At 42.7% G+C, this 21,576-nt stretch overlaps 2 protein-coding genes across 2 annotated transcripts; both read right to left on the minus strand.

Moving 5' to 3' along the window:
• Positions 1 to 1,570: 1,570 nt before the first annotated feature.
• LOC131886526 (facilitated trehalose transporter Tret1-2 homolog) lies at positions 1,571 to 5,150 on the minus strand. The gene is made up of 3 exons (XM_059234890.1): positions 4,641 to 5,150; positions 2,025 to 3,101; positions 1,571 to 1,898 (listed from the first exon to the last, which is right to left on the minus strand). Exons 1-3 carry the CDS (start codon positions 4,830 to 4,832, stop codon positions 1,677 to 1,679), a joined length of 1,491 nt encoding a protein of 496 aa, XP_059090873.1. The 5' UTR covers positions 4,833 to 5,150; the 3' UTR covers positions 1,571 to 1,676.
• A 1,737-nt stretch (positions 5,151 to 6,887) lies between these two features.
• Positions 6,888 to 10,597, minus strand: LOC131886523 (protein smoothened-like). The gene has a single exon (XM_059234887.1). It carries the CDS (start codon positions 10,059 to 10,061, stop codon positions 6,978 to 6,980), a length of 3,084 nt encoding a protein of 1,027 aa, XP_059090870.1. The 5' UTR covers positions 10,062 to 10,597; the 3' UTR covers positions 6,888 to 6,977.
• Positions 10,598 to 21,576: the final 10,979 nt, after the last annotated feature.

The following is a 21,576-nucleotide window of genomic DNA, read 5'->3' on the forward strand; positions in this document are numbered from 1 at the left end:
GATTTTACCTTTGGTTTGAGTTATAGGAGGCTGTCGGAAACCCTCGGGTGAAAATGAATCCTTGAAGTTCCCTTTGATGATTTAGTGGGATCATCAGGTAGCGAAAACAGAAACGTCTCTAAACCCACGGCTTAGTGAATGATGGAATGTCAAGGAATGCCACTCCTAGAAAGAACCATTTTTTAAGGAATGGGCCAGGTGATGAATGGAACGAAAATGGCAATCTAGAACTGGTTAGACATATGTTGGGATAGTCATAGAAAATCCTGTCCGTCTCAAACTATCGCTGAAGATCAACCTTGATATTTCATACACGATTTCAATAGATACGTCTTTTAATATCATAGCATCCTCTTTCAATGAAAAATGAATAATTTTCTTAAGTATTTACGTTCATATTTGAAAATATCTTTGTCAATACTCAATTGTCCTTGCCATTCCGTTGGAATAGTACAAATTACATCAGCAAAGGTTCTTGTGAGTCTGGTCTACCCCATACTCGGCAATTTTTTGAGGAGTTCTTGACCGCTACTGGGATTGGAATTCCAGCAATTCAAGATGATTTTTTTCTATTCATTTTACTTACGCAATTAATAAGATTTTCAACACTTGCCTCTGCCGAATTGTATTTGCAGTGTCGACTCCATGCCTCTTGATTTCTTTCACTTAGACTGAACCAAATTTAGTTTACACATCTGCAATATGACGACTTAAACATCTATCATAATAATTTTCCATTTTTCTTTGATATATCTTTTTAAATTGTGCAGTATAATAGGGGCCAAGCATTTTCAAATGAATATTAGCTACCTTTTTCAAAATGTTTGTGCCCTAACATTTTATCCACAGCATTGCAAAGCTGTATACTCTAAGCTAGGCTGCAAACTTAGTGGCATGTAAAGTTCCCAGTTGTCCCAGGGATGATTTTGTAAATCATTTCAAAATTGGCTGTAATTAAGCAAAATCATTTCAAAAGTAAGTCTCGTTTTTATTTTAGGTTGCAATGGACCAGTGATGGGCATTATTGATTTAAAGTTAATTTTGTCAATTTTTGGATCAAAGCTTACCTTATTAATCTTTAATTTATTACTCTTTCCATGATACAGGCTCCCATTTGAACAAGCTAAACTTATATTACAAAAAGTATGGGATTTTGATGTTAATTTATGTAAAATATGAAGTAATATTTCTAACTTTTGGGAGGAAACTAGATCATATTAAAACAAAAAAATTGCCAAAGATTATCAAATACTTTTTTGGCCCCTATGTATAGCCCGAGAAATCTCACCTCAAATCCTATCTAAAGGTAGTCACAATAATTGCATTCATGTTTCAACCAAATTTCAGACAAGGTTCTGTTAAAACAGTTTGAAATTGATCCTTTGCTAGTTTGGAATTTCATTTGAAGATTGACTCACCCTCCATTTTGTATAATCATTATGTAGAATTTTTAGAATTTTCATTGGGCTTGAAAGCCTTTTAAGATTGGACTAACTCGTCATTTCAAAACACCTTCTGTTAGATGTTTTATCAACAATCTTGCCATCAGATATGAGGGAATAACAAGAAATACATAAGGTTTGAGTTTATTAGACAGTTTTTCTTCCTCTGCGGAGGCGAAAAAGGCGACCTGGCCAATTAGCAACAAGAAGCAGCTTTCGTCTGTTATCACATGATTAAAGAATAATGGAAGGAGTTGGCTTGAGATTGGCCAAGCTGGAGATTCTTCTGCTCCCTGATGAGGCCAAGTGCGAATCCATAACTTGTCCGGTATAGAGTCGCTCGATATCTTCAAGTGTTTGCCCGCGAGTCTCCGGTACGAAGAATATGATGAAGGCCAGGCAAAACACCAGGATCACGGCAAACATCCAGAATACACCATGAGGACCAAAAATACCCTGCAATCAGAAAGGACACATACATATACAATACAGGCATACATTCATAATAGTGATGAGGTTCTTGTCTGTCCCTGAATGGTTTGGCAAAATGCCAATATCTGTTGGAAACATCGGACCACGTACCTGAAGGTCCATGAATGTTTTGGTAACAATGAAGGTGCAGGCCCAATTAAAGGCTGTGGACAAGGAGGCGGCTGCCCCTCGAATGCGACTCGGGAAGATCTCACCCATCATCAACCAAGGAATGGGACCAAAACCCACGGAAAAGGACACCACATAGACCATTAAGGCCAGAAGGGGAATCCAACCGGGTGCCTCCGTGTGAGCCACCTCTTTCAAGTAGAAGTATCCACCAAAAACAACCAAGCTAATGATCATGCCAACGTCAGAAATGTATAATAAGATTTTCCGTCCCAGCTTATCGATGAAGGCGTTGGAAAAAATCGTGGCCCCAATGTTGACAACTCCGAGAATGATGGTGGCCAGATTGGAGTTGATTGAGGATCCTGCCAACTCGAAGATGGACACGGAATAGAACATGACCGCGTTGATCCCACTGAATTGCTGGAAAAACATCAGTCCAATACTGATCATTAACGGCTTCACATGGCAAGGCTGGAATAGCTCGCTGGCCCTTAATTTGGTCTTCTTCATCAGAATATTGGTTCGTTCCATGTCGTGAAGCTCTCGAGCAATGTCCTGTTTATCCCCGCGAAGCCATTGTAATGCTGCTTGACATTCGCGGTCCTTGCCCTTATTCAAGAGGTACCGAGGCGTTTCTGGGATCATGCACATCAGTAGCAAGAATGGCAAGGGGATGATAGCTCCCACCAGAGAGAGTTGGGACCAATTCAGAAAGAAACCACACACGTAGCAGAGCATAACCCCTCCATTACCCAAAGATGTGGGGAGCAGTCCCAAGGTTCCACGGACCTCAGGGTGGATGGCCTCAGCCAGATACACGGGAAGGGATAGGGATATCATGCCAATGCAGAAGCCGGTAATGGCACGTCCGGCATAGATCATCTCTACGCCATTGGCGTAGCTGACTAAGAGACTGGCTCCAATGAAAGGCAACGCAGTGGCCATGATGGTCTTTTTCCGACCAAATGATTCCAGAAGTGGGCCCCCGGTGAATCCGCCGGCCAAGGCGGCCAAAGGCATTAGACTACCGATCCAAGATGCTTCATTTTGTGTGACCTGAAAATGTAAAGCCTCTTACTTTTCCGAACAATTTAGCAACCGGAACGGGATTTGCTTAACTCTGTGTCGACAGGGTCATTGTTGTATTCTGATCTCTTTTAACATCATTTAAAAGATAAGAGCCCTAAATTCGAAAATGAAAGTTTTCAAGAGTATTAGCTTGTATTCATTTAGAAGTGTACAAAAAAAGAACGTTATTGTCTTTTGGTTCCAAAAGAGTTTGTATTTCATGGGACGTTTTCAGGGCTTTGGGGAATACTTTTCCCGATAGTTTTGGTGTTTTCTGTTTTCTCTGCATTAGCAATCAACTTGATTTTCAGAGAATACAATACACCTTGACCATTAAATTTGGGCACATAATAATTGATGACAACAACTACATTTGAAATTCGCCTTTGTTTTTTTTGGCATCTACAATTGGCAAAGACATTGGAGAACGGATCGCAGTAGAACGACACCATCTCCTCGGGATTGGTCCATACATCAATGAGGGCTAACTTCAATTCCGGGATACTTATTACTTGTGTTAATTTCGGAGCAAGCCCCGCCTCAAAGACCAATCACGTGGGAATTTCCATCGTCGAGGTCCCACCTTCCTTAACCTCGGCCTAGTTGCCGCATGGACCAGTATTCCAGAGGCGATGAGGCGGTCCTGCTATCATTTGTCCTGAAATTAGTGACTACCCTAGCACATACGTTGTAAAAACTGGTCGGAGCAGAACCACTCCGTCGGCTCTGGAATATTGCCCAATGCAAGCAACAAGGCCTTCATCAAGTCCGAATCTCAGCATGGCCTTTTCCACTTTTCCACGTGATTCATATTTCAGGCTGGGGCTTGCTCAAAAAAACGTAAGTATCCCGGAATTGAAGTCTGCTCATATTGGCGCATGAACCAATATTCCAGAGCGGATGGCGCTTACTATCAAATCCTCGTGGACGCTTCCTAGACCAATTTGCATTTTTTCCATGAAAAAAACAATCAAAATTTCTACGGGCATTGTCCCGTTCAACCGAATTGCAATATCGATAAAATACTTGCTTTACATCATGTTCGGGAGTCAACAGTCGTCACGGTAACGACGTGTAATGAAACCAATATTCTAGAGGGGATGGTGCGACCCTGCTAGCATCAGATTCTCAGCATCAGTGCCATTTCCTTATCAATTGCGGCGGCCATTGTGAAAGCTATTGAAACAAACTTGAATCAAATATGTCTCACCAATGATTTTTTAAGATGTCAATTTGACATTTTGCCGAGTTATATCATCGTATAAAATACCGTACATTCTCTAATCCCGTATATAATGATCATGGGATATTTGTCCCTAACTTTCTTTTCGACAAAATGCTTCTGACGTTCATTCTTTGTTTCCCTCAAAACTTATGGGCTAGCTTTGATAAGTGTTGAAATGAAACATAACTTCAGTTGCAAAATATCCAAGTGTAATTCCTTTTTGACTTGGGGCAAATTGACAAAAACCTGACATTGAGAAGTCATTCCACCTACTACTGTGGTCTCTACAAAACAGATCTCACTTGGATTCCACTTCCGGGTTCCATTAACGAAGCAATGGCGGGTGAAGACCAAGCAGATGAGTATCCAACAATCATGGATCCCAAGGACACTGCCAACGAGGCCAACAACTGAGTTCTGGTCATACATGACGCCCCTTTAGGAGGTTCAGGTCCGGGTTGAGTCAGTGTAATGTGGGTGTCCGACCGAAACATTTTCACAAATGTGGTTCTTTTTCACTGGACCACCTTGTTCGCAAGGCTGCCTAATTCACCGTTTCACAAAGTCACCACAACAAAGTTCACCTTGACTCATTCCCAGATAAGACATTTTGCTGGAAACATGAGAAAGCCCAGTGCGCAGAAAGTCTCGAGACGAGATTTGCCACTGCACGGCCAACAACTCGTCTTGACTGGGTTGGGATTTGCTATTGCTATCAATATCAAATTACTTGTACATCATCATGTGGATCACAAGGGGACGACTTTAACGGCACCACTTTTCATGTGTCTCTGCGCGTGGTGATTGATTCCAATTGGAAACAAGCTCTTGAGAGCGAGGAGGATCACACTGAGCGTGCATTCATCCAAGACCTTGTCAATGCTGCTGGACAGTGAACGGCATCCTTCCCTATTAGCTTCTTGCTCCTTGCTTCTTGCCCCCTTCCCCCTCTATCGTCTGAAACAATTCCCCGATCGAGACTCGATTTCGTCGGGAACTGGATCGACCACAATGCTCCAAATTCCGTTCAATGATAGTAATGATTAGTAATGATAAGCATTAACTATGGGCAAACGGCCCTTCATAGTCTGAAAAAAAGACAAGTGGTTGCAGTTTTGTATATTTAAGTTTTCAATGATTTCAGTCTGTAAAAAGCTAAATATCATGCAGAGAAACGGGGGTCATCAGCCTTAGAAACATATGTTGGGCGTTGCATGTCAATCCTATCGTGTACTTTGGACGATTACTGAAAGCTCTATGGAATAAAAGAAGCGTGTCATGAATGAAAAGGATTTGCCAAAGATTAAGAAATCTTTTCTTTTGATTGATGCAATCGGAAACTGTCTCGTCGACGAGTTTCTTAGTTTTCTCAAGGCCCTGCCAGCTACATAAAGAGTGATGGACTTAGAAACACTTCTGAGGAAATGAGACATGTTTTTTTTCAATTTCATCTAGTACAGGAAGATTATTAGAGAAGGCCAGACCCTTAGCGAGGTAGATGGGGTAGCATGCATTTACTGAAGCATCACTTCACAATCTTATGGAAAACAGTCATGCACTTCTGTTTCACTGCAACGCATAGATACGCCTTTATCAGAAAAATTATCTTTTCCTTTAAATTGGTTCATTCCATTTGTTAAAACTGTCGAGCCTCGTTCCCTTTGTTTACGTATCAAATTCAGCTCCTTCTTACAAAAATTGAATACCAAAAACTGTTGCTATCTTTTTCAGGCTCATATCAAGATCAATTGCAATTGTAAGGGAGAATGGAGGTCCCAGTCTTGCCAATGCACTGCCAATAAAAAGCTTACATAGCATTAAGTTACATTTCATTCATTTCATTGCAAACTACTAGCTGAAGAAAGCCCTTGGAATTATTATGCTTCGTTCAAAGGAATCCGGTCCTATTTGCTTAGCTAAAATTCATCGATCAGTGTAAACGGGAGCAAGGAGGTGCACCCTCAGCTTTATGCAATACCTAGACCATTATGTCCCCAAGACATGTCAATGATAAAACAAAAGAAAAATCCTGGTAGGAGAGCAAATAGGTCGCCGGTTCGATCCTCTTTGATGTTCCACCAAAAATTACTTGCATCATTATTTTTACTCACGGTTTAACTCTTCATCTGTCGAACATGATTAAAGCCTGTCTGTGTTGATCAAAAATATGGAAGGTGGGACAGCCCAACTTCCAATTAATGTTCGCTCATTGTTGTTGGTATGATTGTTCTAGTGCTTTAAGCACATGCACAAATTGTTCAATGACTAGCGATGTGGCATTATTACTGCTCTTCCCCTCCCCCTTCTCGAGACATCTAGACTGAAAAAGATTGTTTCTCAATTGACGTTTAGTTATTCCAGTATGGGTGAAGGGACATTGGACTGTCCAACGGAATTTGCAATTTCTCATTCAACTTAGACAGTTTAAGACCCAATAAAAGAGACAAATCTCTCTCTTCCTCTCGCGCAATAAATCGTGTATGATGATGACCGAGCGAATAATACAGTCGTCAAGAGCCTTTGTGACTGAACAAAAACATACTTTGATGGATGTTTCAACACTTGGTTTATGTTCTGAGCAAAACATACAAAAAATAATACTACAAAATGCGATTTGAGATCAAAATGGATTGGTTTGTTCACGAAGTGGAAGACGTTTCAATTGGAAGGGGTGAAGGCTTATTCGTCATGCCTTCGTCCAAAGTTTGTTTCAAGGCCAAAAGGTGAAGCCCATGATCAGCAATTCCACCTCGGCGTCCTCGATGATGCATTTGAGGCAAGGGTGCCCGAAACTCTGGAATGATCATCTTCAACTGATTCTCTTTCCCGGATTTCTGCGATGAATCCGGTCGATCGTAACTGGAGGGTATACTGCTTTCATTGCTACTCGGACCTAATGGCCCATGATGGACATGGACAATATTTGGCTCAACGTGCCTTAGTGGTTGAGATTCAGCTTGAGAAGAGGAAGTGTTGGTGGTAGTAGCAGTAGTAGTAGTAGTAGTAATAGCATTGGTATTAGCACCCAGTGCGAGAGGCTTCTTCCTAATGGCTTCCTCAAATTGGACGCCAGTTGAAATGAGTAGGGGATTACTTCTGGTGAGGCCGATTTGGCTGAGATCCGTGACCGAGGTTTGGACACTAGCTTCTAACGTATTGTCTTTCGAGGGTTCGATCGCTGGCCGATTCTCGGCTTTCGAGGATTTGGTCGAAACCTCAATGGGATCTTGTGACACCGACGCTAGGAGAGCCAGTTTGTCCTTGAGCTCTTTGTGTTTTGGGCTTCCAGTTTGAGCAATGTGAAGTTGTCGTAAGGATTTCATTTCGATCCCCGTCAGTCCGCTCATGGATGAGGCCATACTAGGAAAATCTGACAATTGAGACGGATCTAAGGTAATTGCAGGGAGTATTTGAGAGACCCCCGATTGGTCGGTGGAAGTCATATTGCTGTTTCGGCTCGTGATGCTCAAGGTTCGTTTGAGCCTTCGAGGCCTTTTCCCCTTAAAAAAGTTTCGCTTACTACGTTTCTTGAAAACTTTCTTGTCGTAGAGCTCTTGCAGATGACGAAGTTCATGAGGCTGAATGGAGAGCTGGGAGTCGAATGATTGCCGTCGGGACGAGAAATCAAAATTGGCAAAGGACAATCGGTTGCTTTGAATACTGATTGAGCAACTCGAGTCGTTGGAAGTGTATCGGCCTTTCCTCTTTCCTTTGCTCTTGATTCTAATGGCAGAACTGCTGGTTCGCAACGATTGTCGGAGTTGGTTGTCGCGGACCATGTCTTCTAGGCCGGTCAAAGCGTTTCTTCTTTGCACAAGACGAGGCAATGCCGCGGCAAAGGATGTGTTAAACTCTTCCGAGGATTCATCTTTTTCAATTTTCATCTCTACGGGTTTGATGGCTTGGCTGAAGCTCTGGAGACTCATCGAAAGTCGTCCGTCCCTTTCCAATCTGTGGCGGTCTTGATAGACCTTTTGAATCAAATTGGACTTTTTAAACTTGTAGGTCTTGGCCTTTGGCACTAGCGAAGCGCTTTTCCCTCTCCAAATATTCCACGTTCGTCGATTCATCAGCCAGGTATGAACCGCAATGCATCCTACACCGATCGAGATTAGCACAAACTTGTAGCCCATAATGTTAGGACGATCCTCGAGCTCGCATTTGGTCGAGACAAAATCTTGTTCCAGGTCCACGCCCAGCTTCTTTATCTTACAAAGTATGTAACCCTCCAAACTCGAGTTCCAAGAGTTTCGCCAAAGGTATGGATAGAACTCGTGGTAAATGTTGAAAATAAGACACAAACTGACAAGAGACACAAAAATGGCAATTTCCCGAACTCGTCGACCAATCTTGGCCCGCTTCTCCACGGCTTGATTGACATCCGTCGAAATGGGAACTAATACTTGCAAGGTCTTGATGGCCATCGCGAGAGATATGATGAGGGTCAAGATCATGGGTAGAATCACAGCTAGTAGTCGGGCATAAAAGTTCGAGCGACTCACGAAGCACACCTTGAAAAGGATATCCGCCTCCACGGTGTTAGTGGTGATCACCAGAATGGTCATGATGAGGGCTAGAGACCAAGTGGACAAATGGAACAAAGCGATCTTTTCTTGAAGGGCATCTTTTCCTCTTCCCGTGCGATCCGTGGCCACAAAATACCAACAATAATTTAATATCACATACCAAACCATGTGGGCTACGAAGAAGTAGTAAGCGAAGAAGAAGGAAATGTAACACGCTTGATGGCCTTCATGGTCATGGGGACCGGTTATGGCGGTACCGTCCGAATTGCACGGTATATCCGACTCGTCAGTGACTAATCCGATTATGAATCCTCCCACTATTCCCAGCCAGCAGAGCGTCATGAAGAATACAATGACGCCGGGATATCTATGAATGCTCTTATATCCAGCTTTGATGTGCGTGCTCGCGCTAAAGGTAACGACAAGGCCACAGAGAACGACGATGAACACTTTGATGTAATCCACCGTGTGGTACTCACTAGAACTAAAGAGCGGACTTCGACATTTGAGTCCACATCCATCAATGCCTGGAAAGAAGGCTGGCTCATGTTCGGTTTGAACCAGGCCCTCGGGACATTGCGAGGAGTGGTTGAATCGAATCTTTCGTCGATAATCGCATCCAGCTTCAAAAATGGAACTGTCATTGCATTGGAGATAGTCTGGCCAATCGAACAACTGCGGCACTACTCGACAAGGTCCTCGGGCTACTTTGCATAACTGATGGGACACTAACTGTACCCCTTGGCCTTCACAGGGCGGCATTAACACAGCGCACAACAAAGGTTGAATGACCGACCAACACTTGGGCACCACTCGCAAGGACTCCCATCGCCTCAATTGGCTGGTCACGTGCCAAATGCCCGGAGACCGTGCCAAATCCAGGCTAATGAATTCATAGGGGAGTGGCACGCCAAAGCAAGTGGCATTGGTCACATGGAGGCAGGACACATTGTGCCGCACTGAGCATTGTCCACCGACAAACCCCTCCAATGTGGCTCGGGTCCTCGTGTGGGGCAATGAAGCCACTATTGGAATAGGCAACGACGTGGTGAAATTCGACGAAAGCCCGCTTCCATCGGAAGTCATCGTAGTTGAGGACATGGCTAAAGGAACCCCATGGTGAACGGGTTGAGCCATATCAGAATGAGCCAACCTCGCCACTTGGAGACCGACCAACAAAACCGCGGACCACCCCATGCCTCCCACACGTCCGGTTCTCAGAATCCCATGAATCTTTCGACGGTTCGAAATGCTTGTCGAAAAGAATTCAACAACAACCTCATTGGCCTGCCTGCCTGCCTGTCTGTCTGTCGCAGTGGCCAGTGGATAGTCGAGCTGATTCGTTCACTTGTCGTTCTCCGGCGAGTTCGGTCCAATGTTCGGTCTCACGTCTCACTCAACCGAGAGCTTCATCATGGGTCTCTGCCTCCTCCTGCTCATCATTGTGGTTAGCCCGGTGTTGGTCGTTTTCTTGAGTTGCTCAACCTCGCTCCTCCTGTTTCGTCTCGCCGAGTACCTAATACCTACCTGATCCAGCCCATGGCCGGCAGCCCGTCCGAGAGTTCTTGAACACTCCATTCACGTTTGGCTAGTCATCTCTCTATCTCCATTGAATAGATCCTGCCGCGCATCTCTCCATTGAAAACAGCGAGATTCTCTCCGGCCGAACTCGACTTACCCGGACCCTCTCCGGTCTCAAGTTTCCTTGGCTGCTTGCTTTTTCAATGAGAGGCGGGAGGGTCAAGACACAAGATCTGACTGGGGACCTCCCAAGACGAACCGATTCCCGGGGACCTTGTCCACGAGGATGAGCCCAAACCAAGGTTCCGAGAGAAAAAAGAAAGAATCCTTGCGCCACTGATTCCTTTGGCAGATCCTTGAAAAGCTTATTTCATCTGCATGCACGCAGTTACGGTTCGATCACTCGACCAAATGCTAATGCTGATGATTGCAAATACATCATCAAGAAATGGCATTAATCAGCATATGGCATCGCATTTTTGGGATTGTCAACTGGAAAATTGGACTGAAATGTTTAATTGCGTTATCATGTATTGATGTCATCTTTTTTGGTAGCTTGTTGGCATTCTTTTAGGTAGCCATTATGCCTAGCACAGTTAAAAATGACAGGGACAAAGCGGCAAATGAGAAAAGGCTATCATTAAGTCCTTGAAAAATATACAAGTTTATGAAAGTGACCGAAACTGTCTCTGTCTCTGATCTGAAGTTTACCATGTTTTCCTGAATTTATCTAGTTTTCGAAATTTAATTAATGTCCATGGTTCGACAGAAAAACTTTACAGATGAACTTGCTAAAGCTCACAGTTCAAGAGACTGGCACCAATATTGCGAAAACTTTCAGCATTGAGGTTAACAACAAACTACGAGATCAAACGCCTTCTTGCCACCCTAAACTTAAGAGACTTAAGATTGATAGCAGGCCCTCAACTACTTACATGTAGTGCATTGAGGATGTCAAAAAGGCCCTTAAGTGCACTGGGAAATGCAGCCGTTGCTCTCTAAGCAAGGTTCCGGAGATTTTCTTGCTTAAGGAAGACTTATGTTTCAAGGGTACATTGGGGAGCAAGTTCAGGACCTAGGATGGAGCAAAAAGTTTGCTAGAACACTAGTTTCTAAGAGACTGCCCAAGTCACGTTCCAAACGCAATAAAGGTTCAGACGTTCGATAGTACTTAAGGTCGTCAAAAGGGCTTGAGAGGAGAACATTCAAGATGCATGCTTTGGTGCTGAAAATAAGATATAGTATTGGAGATATGCAGAAGCGAATGAACTTTAGAAAACAACAGCCAAAAAGGTAACAATGAAACTAACCATTTAGTTCTGGTGCTGTGATACAGCTGTCAGAACGAAGACTCCACGCCAGTTGTAAGTCGACTGATAAAAGGGCCTACCAGAAAAAGCTGGAATACTCAACTTCCGTATTCGACTAAGGTCACACGACCAACTCACTACTATTTTTGAGTCAATTGCTCATTCGATCTTAGATTATTGGGCCACGAAAACACAGATTAAGAAAAATATTTGGTGAGACACCGAACCTTTACATATTTTTTTGGTGCGGACTTCCTTACCGCTACCGGGATTGGAATCCCAGCAGTTCAAGACGAGAAGATTACTCATTTTACTTGACTTTTATTTATGTATATATTATTTGATCGACCAACGAATTAGAGTTGGCTGATCTGGCTAATCCTTGAATATAAGGTTGATCCGGAATTTTAGTCAAAAACTTGTCCAAGTCTGACTTAAATCCTGCAACTGGATCAACGCCTACATGAGCCCTACGAATATTTGAGGGCAGCCAATTGAACAATGAAGGAGCCCAAGAAAGAAGAGAGTTGGACTTCATTGTTTTAACTAGCCTGGATTCTCGAGGGCTTGAAGGAACATTGATTAAATTTGTTTAGTTATTTTCCTATCAAATACCTGTATGTTTCCATGAAGATTTAATGCATTGTTGTCTGTTGATACGTTTCCGATGGCTTGGCCTATGAATCAACTCACAATGAGCGAGATGAAATGTGTTGTGGGACGCCCAGAGATGCAACGATATCTCATTCCGAAAGAAGGAGCACCATTGTTTGTCGGACTTATTTTAAATGCAGTACACAGAATGTCAGCTTCGCCTAATGTTGCTTTTCCCGTGATAATGGAGACTTTTTCCCCAAGGGCATTGGTTTGGATGAAATGGTATGTCTGGAAAATGTTCCATCTCATTCTGAACGATATTCTTCCACAAGACAAACCCAAGTCTCATTGGATGATAAGCAGGGCTGTCCAAATAATGCAAATACAATTGGCAAAAAATAAAATAAAAAGGGCAAACAAATCAAATGAAATATGCAAAAAATGCACTTATTTCTAGTTCAATTTGCTCTTTTTGAAAGAGCAGAAGCAAAATAATGAAGCAATAAAATGACTTGGTATTCAACAAATCAAAAGCATCCCAAAAAGGGTGCACAAACTTAGCTTATAAGCACTCTTCTCTACTGAATGATCATGTCGTCCTCAAAGTGCGCCACGAAGCCGAAGCCAAAATGTTTAAAGAATGCTAGGTTATTATTAAACTCTAAATACAGTATTAAGTATGAACAAAACCAGCTTGCGTCTTGGCAAAACATGTGTCCGTAAGACAAGCATCAAGTGTATTATGCTTACAAATACAGAGTAAGGTAGGGAATTTTTCTTCCAAATTCGTTTTATATTTCCCGCTTTGTTTGGGCATGGACACCAACGCTCATAAACGAACAACAAAGGCGTAAGGTGTTCCTTCCATTTTAAATTACCAAAAATCAAATTAAAAGCGAAATGAGCTCTTAACAATTAAAATGGCAAAGGGTGTCGGATCTGCTTCAATGATATTGTCGGGGCTTCTTGGCGCACTCTGCGCAACGTCAGGACCGTAATAAATGACAGAAATGGCATCTCCAGACAAGCAGGAAGTGGGGGCAACGGTCTCCAACAGGATGACGACTTTCTAGTAACTTTAAAGGCCAAAATTCAAACCAACCCATCACTCTCCTACACATGTGCAGGTTGACTGAGGAGATGAATGTGGACTTGGGCACTATCAGGAAGGCTGTTCACAAAGACCTTGGGCTTTAAAGCTATTATCTATATTATATTGCCCTGGCTGAAAGTCAATTACCCATTGAGCAACTGTGTGTGGAAACAAGATGGTACCCCTGCTCATACCTCCATCAGCAGGGCCTGTACATTTTGCAAGAAGTACATGGCCAATTTCTGGTTGAAATAAATTTGGTTTCCATCATTGCTTGATTCGAACCCTTGGACTATTCTATCTGAAGTGTCATGTAGGAGAAGGTTGTAAGGACCTTCCTCCCCAATATAACATGCTGAAGGCCAGGATTGAGAAAACTGGGGTAAGATGTCCGAACACTACATTATCAAAACATGCCCCAAGATTGGTCACGTTTGGAGGCCGTAATTGAAGCTGAAGAAGGCCACATTGAATAACTATTGTTGATTAACACTTGAAAGAGGCTTTTGTTAAATATTTTTTCTATTACTTATTTGTTCATGATTTTACCTGATTGTCTAAAGAAACTACAAATAGAACGGAAGTCAATGTTTCTTGCACTAGATGCGTTGGCCATGCACTGAAAAAGTATTTGGAGAACATTGTTTTTGAAAGTTGAAGGCACGTGATCTTGAATGGTTGTGCTATCCAAACTTTCATGCCAATTATGCAAAGAAGATATTTGAAACTACAAAGCAAATGTCATGATATGGTGGGAGAAAATTTGCTTTGCATCCTTTTACGATTCAAATTTTCCAGGAGTTTTTGTTCTAGGAAAAGGGGTAAATTAATTTAAGAACAGTTATAAAAGTTATAAAATCAGCCGAAATGAGTTCTGAAAACGTAAAATTAAGTAACAACAAGATTTTTTATATGTTCAGTTATTCAAGTATAATGGAGGTTTTTAAGGCAAAATTTGCTTTAAGATTGGTTTTCAAGACGTTGCTGTTTGGCCTCAAAAATCAAGTCTTGCCTATACATCAACAAAAAATCAACTTCCTATGAAGACTACTCACTGAAAAACATATTTAATAACATCCTGAAATTCTGGTCCAGGACAAAATAGATGAGTGGTCTCTAAAATCAAAACCCTCAATGTGTCAGAATCTAAAGGTATTTAATTTAAAAAAAAAAACTTGTGGTATAGTTCATAGAAAAAGTAAAATACACCTTCAGTTACCGAGCAGACCCAATAAATACAAACACGCTTTTTGGGGGAGAGATTATAGAAGTAAAGGAATTCATTAAATAAAATGGTAACAACAAATACGAGGTGCATATGATTTATTTACTTCTTTGTTTTTTATGGGAAAATGTTATGCTGAATCCATCACATGAAGTATTATGTACAGGGTGGAGAAAAATTAAGGGCCACGGAATTCAAAGGAGTTGATCCGAAGGTCATTGAGCGGAATTTCATTCTGTTCAAGGCCATATTACTCTCAGTTACCCAAGAGTAGATTCGACCTAAGTCCTTTGCAAGGCTACTCGAATCTTGGCATTTCTGCTAGAAAACTAACTTTGTATCGTCAGCACAAAAAAGAGAGACTGGCAGTAATACTAAGCTTTTGAAGCGGGGCAACGAACATTATAAAAAGGAGGGGCCTCAAGATGGAGCCCTGGGGAACACCTGACTTGACATCATGTATGTCACTAAGGAATCCCTCAACCTTAACAATTTGCTTCCTATCGTGAATGAAGCTTCTTATCCATTTCAGAACCTTGCCTTGGATCCCGATGTCATGAAGTCTATTCACAAAAGGCCATGATCTAGTTTATCAAAGGCCTGGCAAAATCAAGAATAGACAACATCAACTGACTCGTCGTTTCCATTCCCTCAATGACATGCTCTATATGCTCAATCAGTTGGTAACGTGCTAAAATGTGCTCGGAACCCATGCTGGCTAGGAAGGACTTCATGAATATCAAGAAATTCAACAAGTTTGAACTTCATGATCTTCTCAAACACCTGCGCAATATTTGAAGTTAGAGAAATCGGCCTATAGTTACTGGGGAGCGACTTATCTCCCCCTTTAAAAATTGGAACAACGTGAGCTAATTTAAGTGAAGATGAAACTTGCCCTGATCCAAGATGCAACGCATCAAGTACGAGAAAACAGGAGCAAGAACCTGTGAGCATCTCATCAGAAATTGAGATGTCACCCCATCAGGGCCAGGGGAGCTCGAGAGTCTCAAGTCCCTGATGGCCTCTAAAGCATCCTGATCTGTGACTACAAGATCATCTAAACGCTCAGCTTGACAAGCCTTGCCAGTCCCAACAAACTCATCAATAGAGCAATGGACTGTTGCTCCTAAACTCAGTGGAGTTGAAAAACACTAGAGAACTGATCTCCAAGTATGTTGGCCATAGTCCCTACATTGTCGATGGCGCCCCATCGATCTCAAAAGGCCCTACAGGGTGTTTGATATTTCTCTTAGAGTTTGCATAAGAGAAAACGCCTTCGGATTCGACCTCACCTCTTGAACAACTCTACTTTCCTTGTTCAACTGATCTGTCTCAATGGAGGCTTTAATTCTACCTTGGATTAAATCCAACTTTCTTTGAAGGCTAGCCACAACTACTGGATTCAAAGTGCTCTGGAGCCTTTTTGCTAGTTTGCAACTCTTTTTGAACAAATTCTTCCTATGATTCGGAATTTTAGAATGTGCCCCGCCCTGTGGAACACATTCAGAGATTGCTAGAGTGGAACAGACGCCCTCAAAACTAGAATCATTGTGTGTAAGGCTACATCAATGGATGATTCCTTTTTCAGCATTGAAATGAGGTCAAGCTCTCCTAATCTTTCTATAATCAACGATCAATGCTCATCTTTGAACTTAAACTTAGCCAGACCGACCTTTTTGGCCGGTCTTACTCTAGAGCACGCCGGCTTTTGAGTAATGGAATCTTATATCGAGCATGATGATCTGGCAGATTACTAGGCGTCACATGGACATACTGGATCAGATCAGGGTCATTGGAAAAGACCAAGTCGAGAACGCTATTTTCTCTAGTGGCTAACATGGTGGGAGAAATTGCGCAAGATCTCAAATTCCTCCAGCTTTTCGAACGACTGAGACGTCGATTTCGAAATGGGAATATACCCATCTGGACTAGCCTCCCACTCTACAACGCTAGCCGGAAAATTGAAGTCCCCTACAAAAGAAACCTTCAAGCAAACTGCCTGGTCCAACTCATTTCCTATGAATTTGAGAGCTGATAAGAACGAGCTTACTGAACAAGAAGGGGCCTATATATTGTTACAATGGACAGATCAAGACCTTGAAGATGACAAAACAAGACCTCTACTTCTCCATTAGACATTTTTACATCCTAGTCGCCGCATCCGGCCTAGTCGCCGCATCCCGGCCTAGTCGCCGCATCCCGGCCTAGTCGCCGCATCCCGGCCTAGTCGCCGATCCCGCGCGCATCACGGCTAGTCGCCGCATCCGGCCTAGTCGCCGCATCCGGCCTAGTCGCCGCATCCCGGATGTTCCCGGAATTTATGGGCGGGATGTTACTGGATTTTGGGGGGTTGTTCCAGCAGCTTTGTCCGGCCCGTTTCCCAGGCCGGCCGTATTTTTATTCATGGGGGAAGTGGTGTGGCGAGCTTGTCCTCGCTCATATTGTGTCTATCTGTGATATGTATATTAAGCTAGGAACCCCTGGTCAATATACTAGTCAACTACCATCTCTAGACTCATTTAGATGGTGGACCATGCGTCCGCCATAATGGGATTGTCAGGGCGTACTCTATCACATTGAACTAAATTGAAACCAACCACGGCCAGCTCCTCATCTAAGACTCCTGGTCGAAGCCAAGTTTCTGTCATGGAAATGAACGAGACCTGCCTATCTAATCGATGGACTAGTGCTATCAAATCTTTGACTAGGCCTTCTAACCTTAAAAAATCCTGTTTTTGGACAAAACTCATTTTAGGCGGAGGATGAGAAAACCTTTGAGGAGAGGGTAAAAGAGGGGGGAGAAGGAACTCTGCCCGCCACCTGAGCATACGATTTAAAAGATTCGTTGGGCTCATGACGACCAGAGGGGGGATTAGGACTACAAAGTTTGGGCAGCAGAGAGGTTAGAGGAATTGAGGATGAGGTTGGAGGAGAGGGAGCGGAATAATGGGAGGGAAAGAGGGAAGGGGAAAAGAAAGGAGTGGGGTAAGTCTGTTGAGAGACTTGACAATGAGGTTGAGACAACTGCTGTCTCTTCCTCCTCGTGCCCCTGAGATGGGCCTTTGTGCATTTGAAATTGAGGTATACCTTGTGCCTCAATGATCTCATGCACATAAACGGGTGAAAATAGCTACATCCCTGTTTGGAACATCCCTTCTCATCGAACTTGAGAAGGCCAAACTCTCTAAGTTTGGGACACCATTCTGGGTGAGCCAATTTACACCCTTTCCCTGCCTTTTTTTGCATCTCTGTCGTTTATGGACATTGGAAATCTCAAGAGCAGTCTCTACTATGCTCTCACTCTTTCTGACCTCTGTGACCTCTTTGACTACAAGGGGCGTTTGAAGCAAGTCAAGAGTGTCAGTGCCTGTGTCCCTTTTGCCTACACTTGACTGGTTCATCCCACGGTCAAGTAGTGGCTGGATGTGGCCAACTCAAGCTATTAAAGCTTCCATAATGAAAGGCTTATTAATGGAGGACGGTGTTTTCCCATCCCAAACCAACTAAAGACAGTTCCTGGCCCCTTCAGAAAGTTCCTTCAACAAAGCTTCCATGTTTATTGAAAGCATGGCTATTTGAGGGATCCTAATCAGAAATACTGAGAGAACCCAGCGCATGCAAATGAAAACCAGCTGTACAGCAGGTAAACAGCACACACGTGCTGGGCAGAAACGAGGGAGGAAAGTACTCCCTAAGGACAGACAAAGAGCTGTTGGAGCTTACAACAGAGGAGACGAGAATGACGATGACCTTCTCTTGGCTGACCCAATAGCTAGCCTCAGCCAACAAACACCAACTCGACTACAGGAACAAACAAGAGTCAATGGAATGGAGTAGAACAAAAGAAAGTTCTAGAACCTATTTTGTTTTGAAAATGCTGAACTAAGCATAAATAATACAACAAGAAAAATCAACTCCATTTACAAGTACAGGAAATGAACAGACTAAACAATAAAAACAAAATGAACGACTCCTTAAGCCAAATATACATGAATTAACCTAGAATTAGGATAAAAGATATTGACAGACGAAAAAAGTTAAATACGACATGAACAAAAGATATAAGACTAAATTACTAGAGATAGGAAGAAATGAAAGCTAAAGAACAAAAGTGTCTTACCTTAAGCAGCCACACGACCACTTATGCAACACAACACACTCAGGCCGGCTGTTCTGTCAAGATCAGAAGCAACAAATCGTGCGACTGCTCTCAACAAAAGACAGGACTGAACTGAACACAATTTGGACACTTTTCTCATGTTTTTTGAGGATACAGCATTAACGATAGTTATCTTTCTTGAATAATGAAAAGTATTATTAACTTGCCCAACCATGTTCTTTGTCGTGATGTTATACATCTTTATGAGTAGCTTTTCAAAGAAAGTTGAATTGTCTGTTGCTTGACATTCACATTGGCTTTGAAGCTTATTACAAACAATCCAAGCCCTCGTGAAGATTGAGAAATGTTGCTACAAACACATCTCTTGGAGCACTGAATGACAGGAGCATCGCTTTCAACCTTGGAACCTCCTTGATTTTTGACATCAACATACAAGCATGAAAGCACACCTCGAAAACACTGTCTGAGGGGTGTCACCAAGCCACCTCTATTTACAGTCTCCATTAGAATGGCATGGTTTTCCTTTTCAGTTTCTTCAAGGCCAGAGAGGAAAACCATTCAAAGCACTGCACTTTCTTCGACAGGCCATTGGCACAATATCCACTGACATAAAAAAGGGCATTGGCATCTCCTTCATTCATTTGTGGTCTGGGTTCATCTTGTTTAAGATCCTCAATTTCGGTGACGAGAGTTGCAATATCTGAGGATTTAGTGCCAGATCTTTCACTTTACTCCTCATTGAATGTTTGTTTTAAGTCCTTTGGGGCCAGACCATCAAACTTTAGAAGGTGTTTGACTCTTATCCTCTTCTCGGATTCCAAAAACTGGCTAACTGAGAGATAGTAATTGGCTTCAACCATCTGACGCCATCGACCAAAACATCTCTCGATTGGATCAAAGGTTATTTGTCCGAGGAGCATATATGAGAACCCCTCCATCTCAAGCAAGTGCCTTGCTAGCTTTGGCATTGCTCTGCAAGTCTGAACTAGACAAGTCAGGGCCTGAAGGCTCAGGCACTCTAATCTGGGAGCTTCGTCATTCCACAATTCTAACCATTGGGCGAAATATTCTAAGAACAAGAGATTTTCATGGTCCTTGCAGTCGATTGGAACTTTGAAGGGGTCTCGTTTACGAAATCCAATGGAGGGAGTTCGCACATTTAACACAGAGAACCATTGTCTTACTAATGACCAAAAATTTGCAGTCACTACCAACGCCTCATCTTCTAATTCAGTTGCATAGAATCTGAGAGCATTAGTGGTTGACTCGTCAAAAAGGCGGCAAGTGAGGCACATTTGATAGCTCAATGGGAAGTGGCTTCAGGACTCGGACTGTCAACTTGTGCTCAATTTTGACAATCTTCTGATGCTCCGTCTTGTAGAACAGGTCTTGAATGTGTTCAAAGTTGGCCTTGACCACTTTGGTTCCAAAGTTGGGACACATAAATAATTTCTTGTTCAGAAAATTAGTGTATATGTTCTTCAGGCCATGGACAGGATCAAAGAGCAAAAAAGACATCTCGGTCGTTGATGGTAACCATGGCTTTTTCTTCATTTGGTACATTTTGCGATTTGCCACATGACCGTCACAAATGGTGGCTACCACAAGAAACCCAAGCTCGGTCAGATCATCATGCACCTTCAGCCAAAGGTCCTTGAGAGTTTGGGCATCAATCATAGCCATTGGAATGAGAGCCACCGCATCTCGGTAACTACTAGTCAAACCATGAACAAGGAAAACGAGGATGGTCTTGGCAACTTGCTCACCCTCACTAAGCCCGAAAAACTTGCCTCCTGCTTGATCACCTCTCCTTGATGTGTAAACCTCGTTAAAAACCGGAAACACAACTCTCTTGCGATCCCCAAGATTTTTTATCCTTTCTTCTAAGTAGGTCAATGATGACTGAGCCAATCCCGTCTCCATGGTGACTACGGCAGAGAGTCTTTTGACAGTGTCGGATGCTGGGAGGGTGAGACAACCTTCTCTTACGATGAGTGAGGTGAACTGTCATATCACTGCCAATGACATCAGCTCTGAAGAGTATCGCCTGGAGTTCAAAAGCCTCATTTGTTCACAAAAGAATGAATGCAAGTTTCTTTGCTTTGTCCTCGGTCATCGTTGGGAGTAAATCATGGAGCTCTTTGACACACCGTTTAAGAATACACTTGCGATCCTTAACCGAAGCTCTATTCTTGGCCCAAACTGCAAGATTCAGGAGGTCTGTGAATGTGTTCACTTTCCTGTCTTTGAATTTGTTTGAAACGACGGTCACCATTTCTTCCACAAAGTTCTCTTCCGAACCATTGACAGATATGGTTACTTCCAACAAAACATTCACCGAAACCGACCACAACAACTTCAATGGAGCACACTCATCCTCTATGAGACCAATGAAATGAATGACAGAAGATCTGTGTACCATGGCAGTATCAGGGTATTGGTTCTCGTACTCCCTCCATTTGTTATTGATCTCATCAAGAGAACAAATCTGATCCGATGAAAAAAAGAAAGCAACTTCGGCATCATGCCTAGCCAATTGAGTTTCAATTCGTTTCGAGGACGTTGAGAGACCTGATCGTGATTTAAAACAATATGGATTGAAGTAATGGCAATATTTTTGGCGATATTTTTCTTTTACGGCCAAGGAGAGATGTTGTAACGAGGCGTTTCAAATTCATCCCTCACCCTGGCCACCTGAGTTCAAGTCAAAAGCTAAATCCGTGTCCTCTTATTAGGAAGTCCTTGGTTAAAGAAAGCTTTGAAAGGGGATAAACATTATCAGGCAGAGCCACGCAGCCCCAAATTTCGTTCCACCCTGTATTTCCCCTAAATTTGGCCTTGACATG

Source organism: Tigriopus californicus, chromosome 9, assembly GCF_007210705.1.
Source record: "Tigriopus californicus strain San Diego chromosome 9, Tcal_SD_v2.1, whole genome shotgun sequence".
NCBI lineage: Eukaryota > Metazoa > Arthropoda > Copepoda > Harpacticoida > Harpacticidae > Tigriopus > Tigriopus californicus.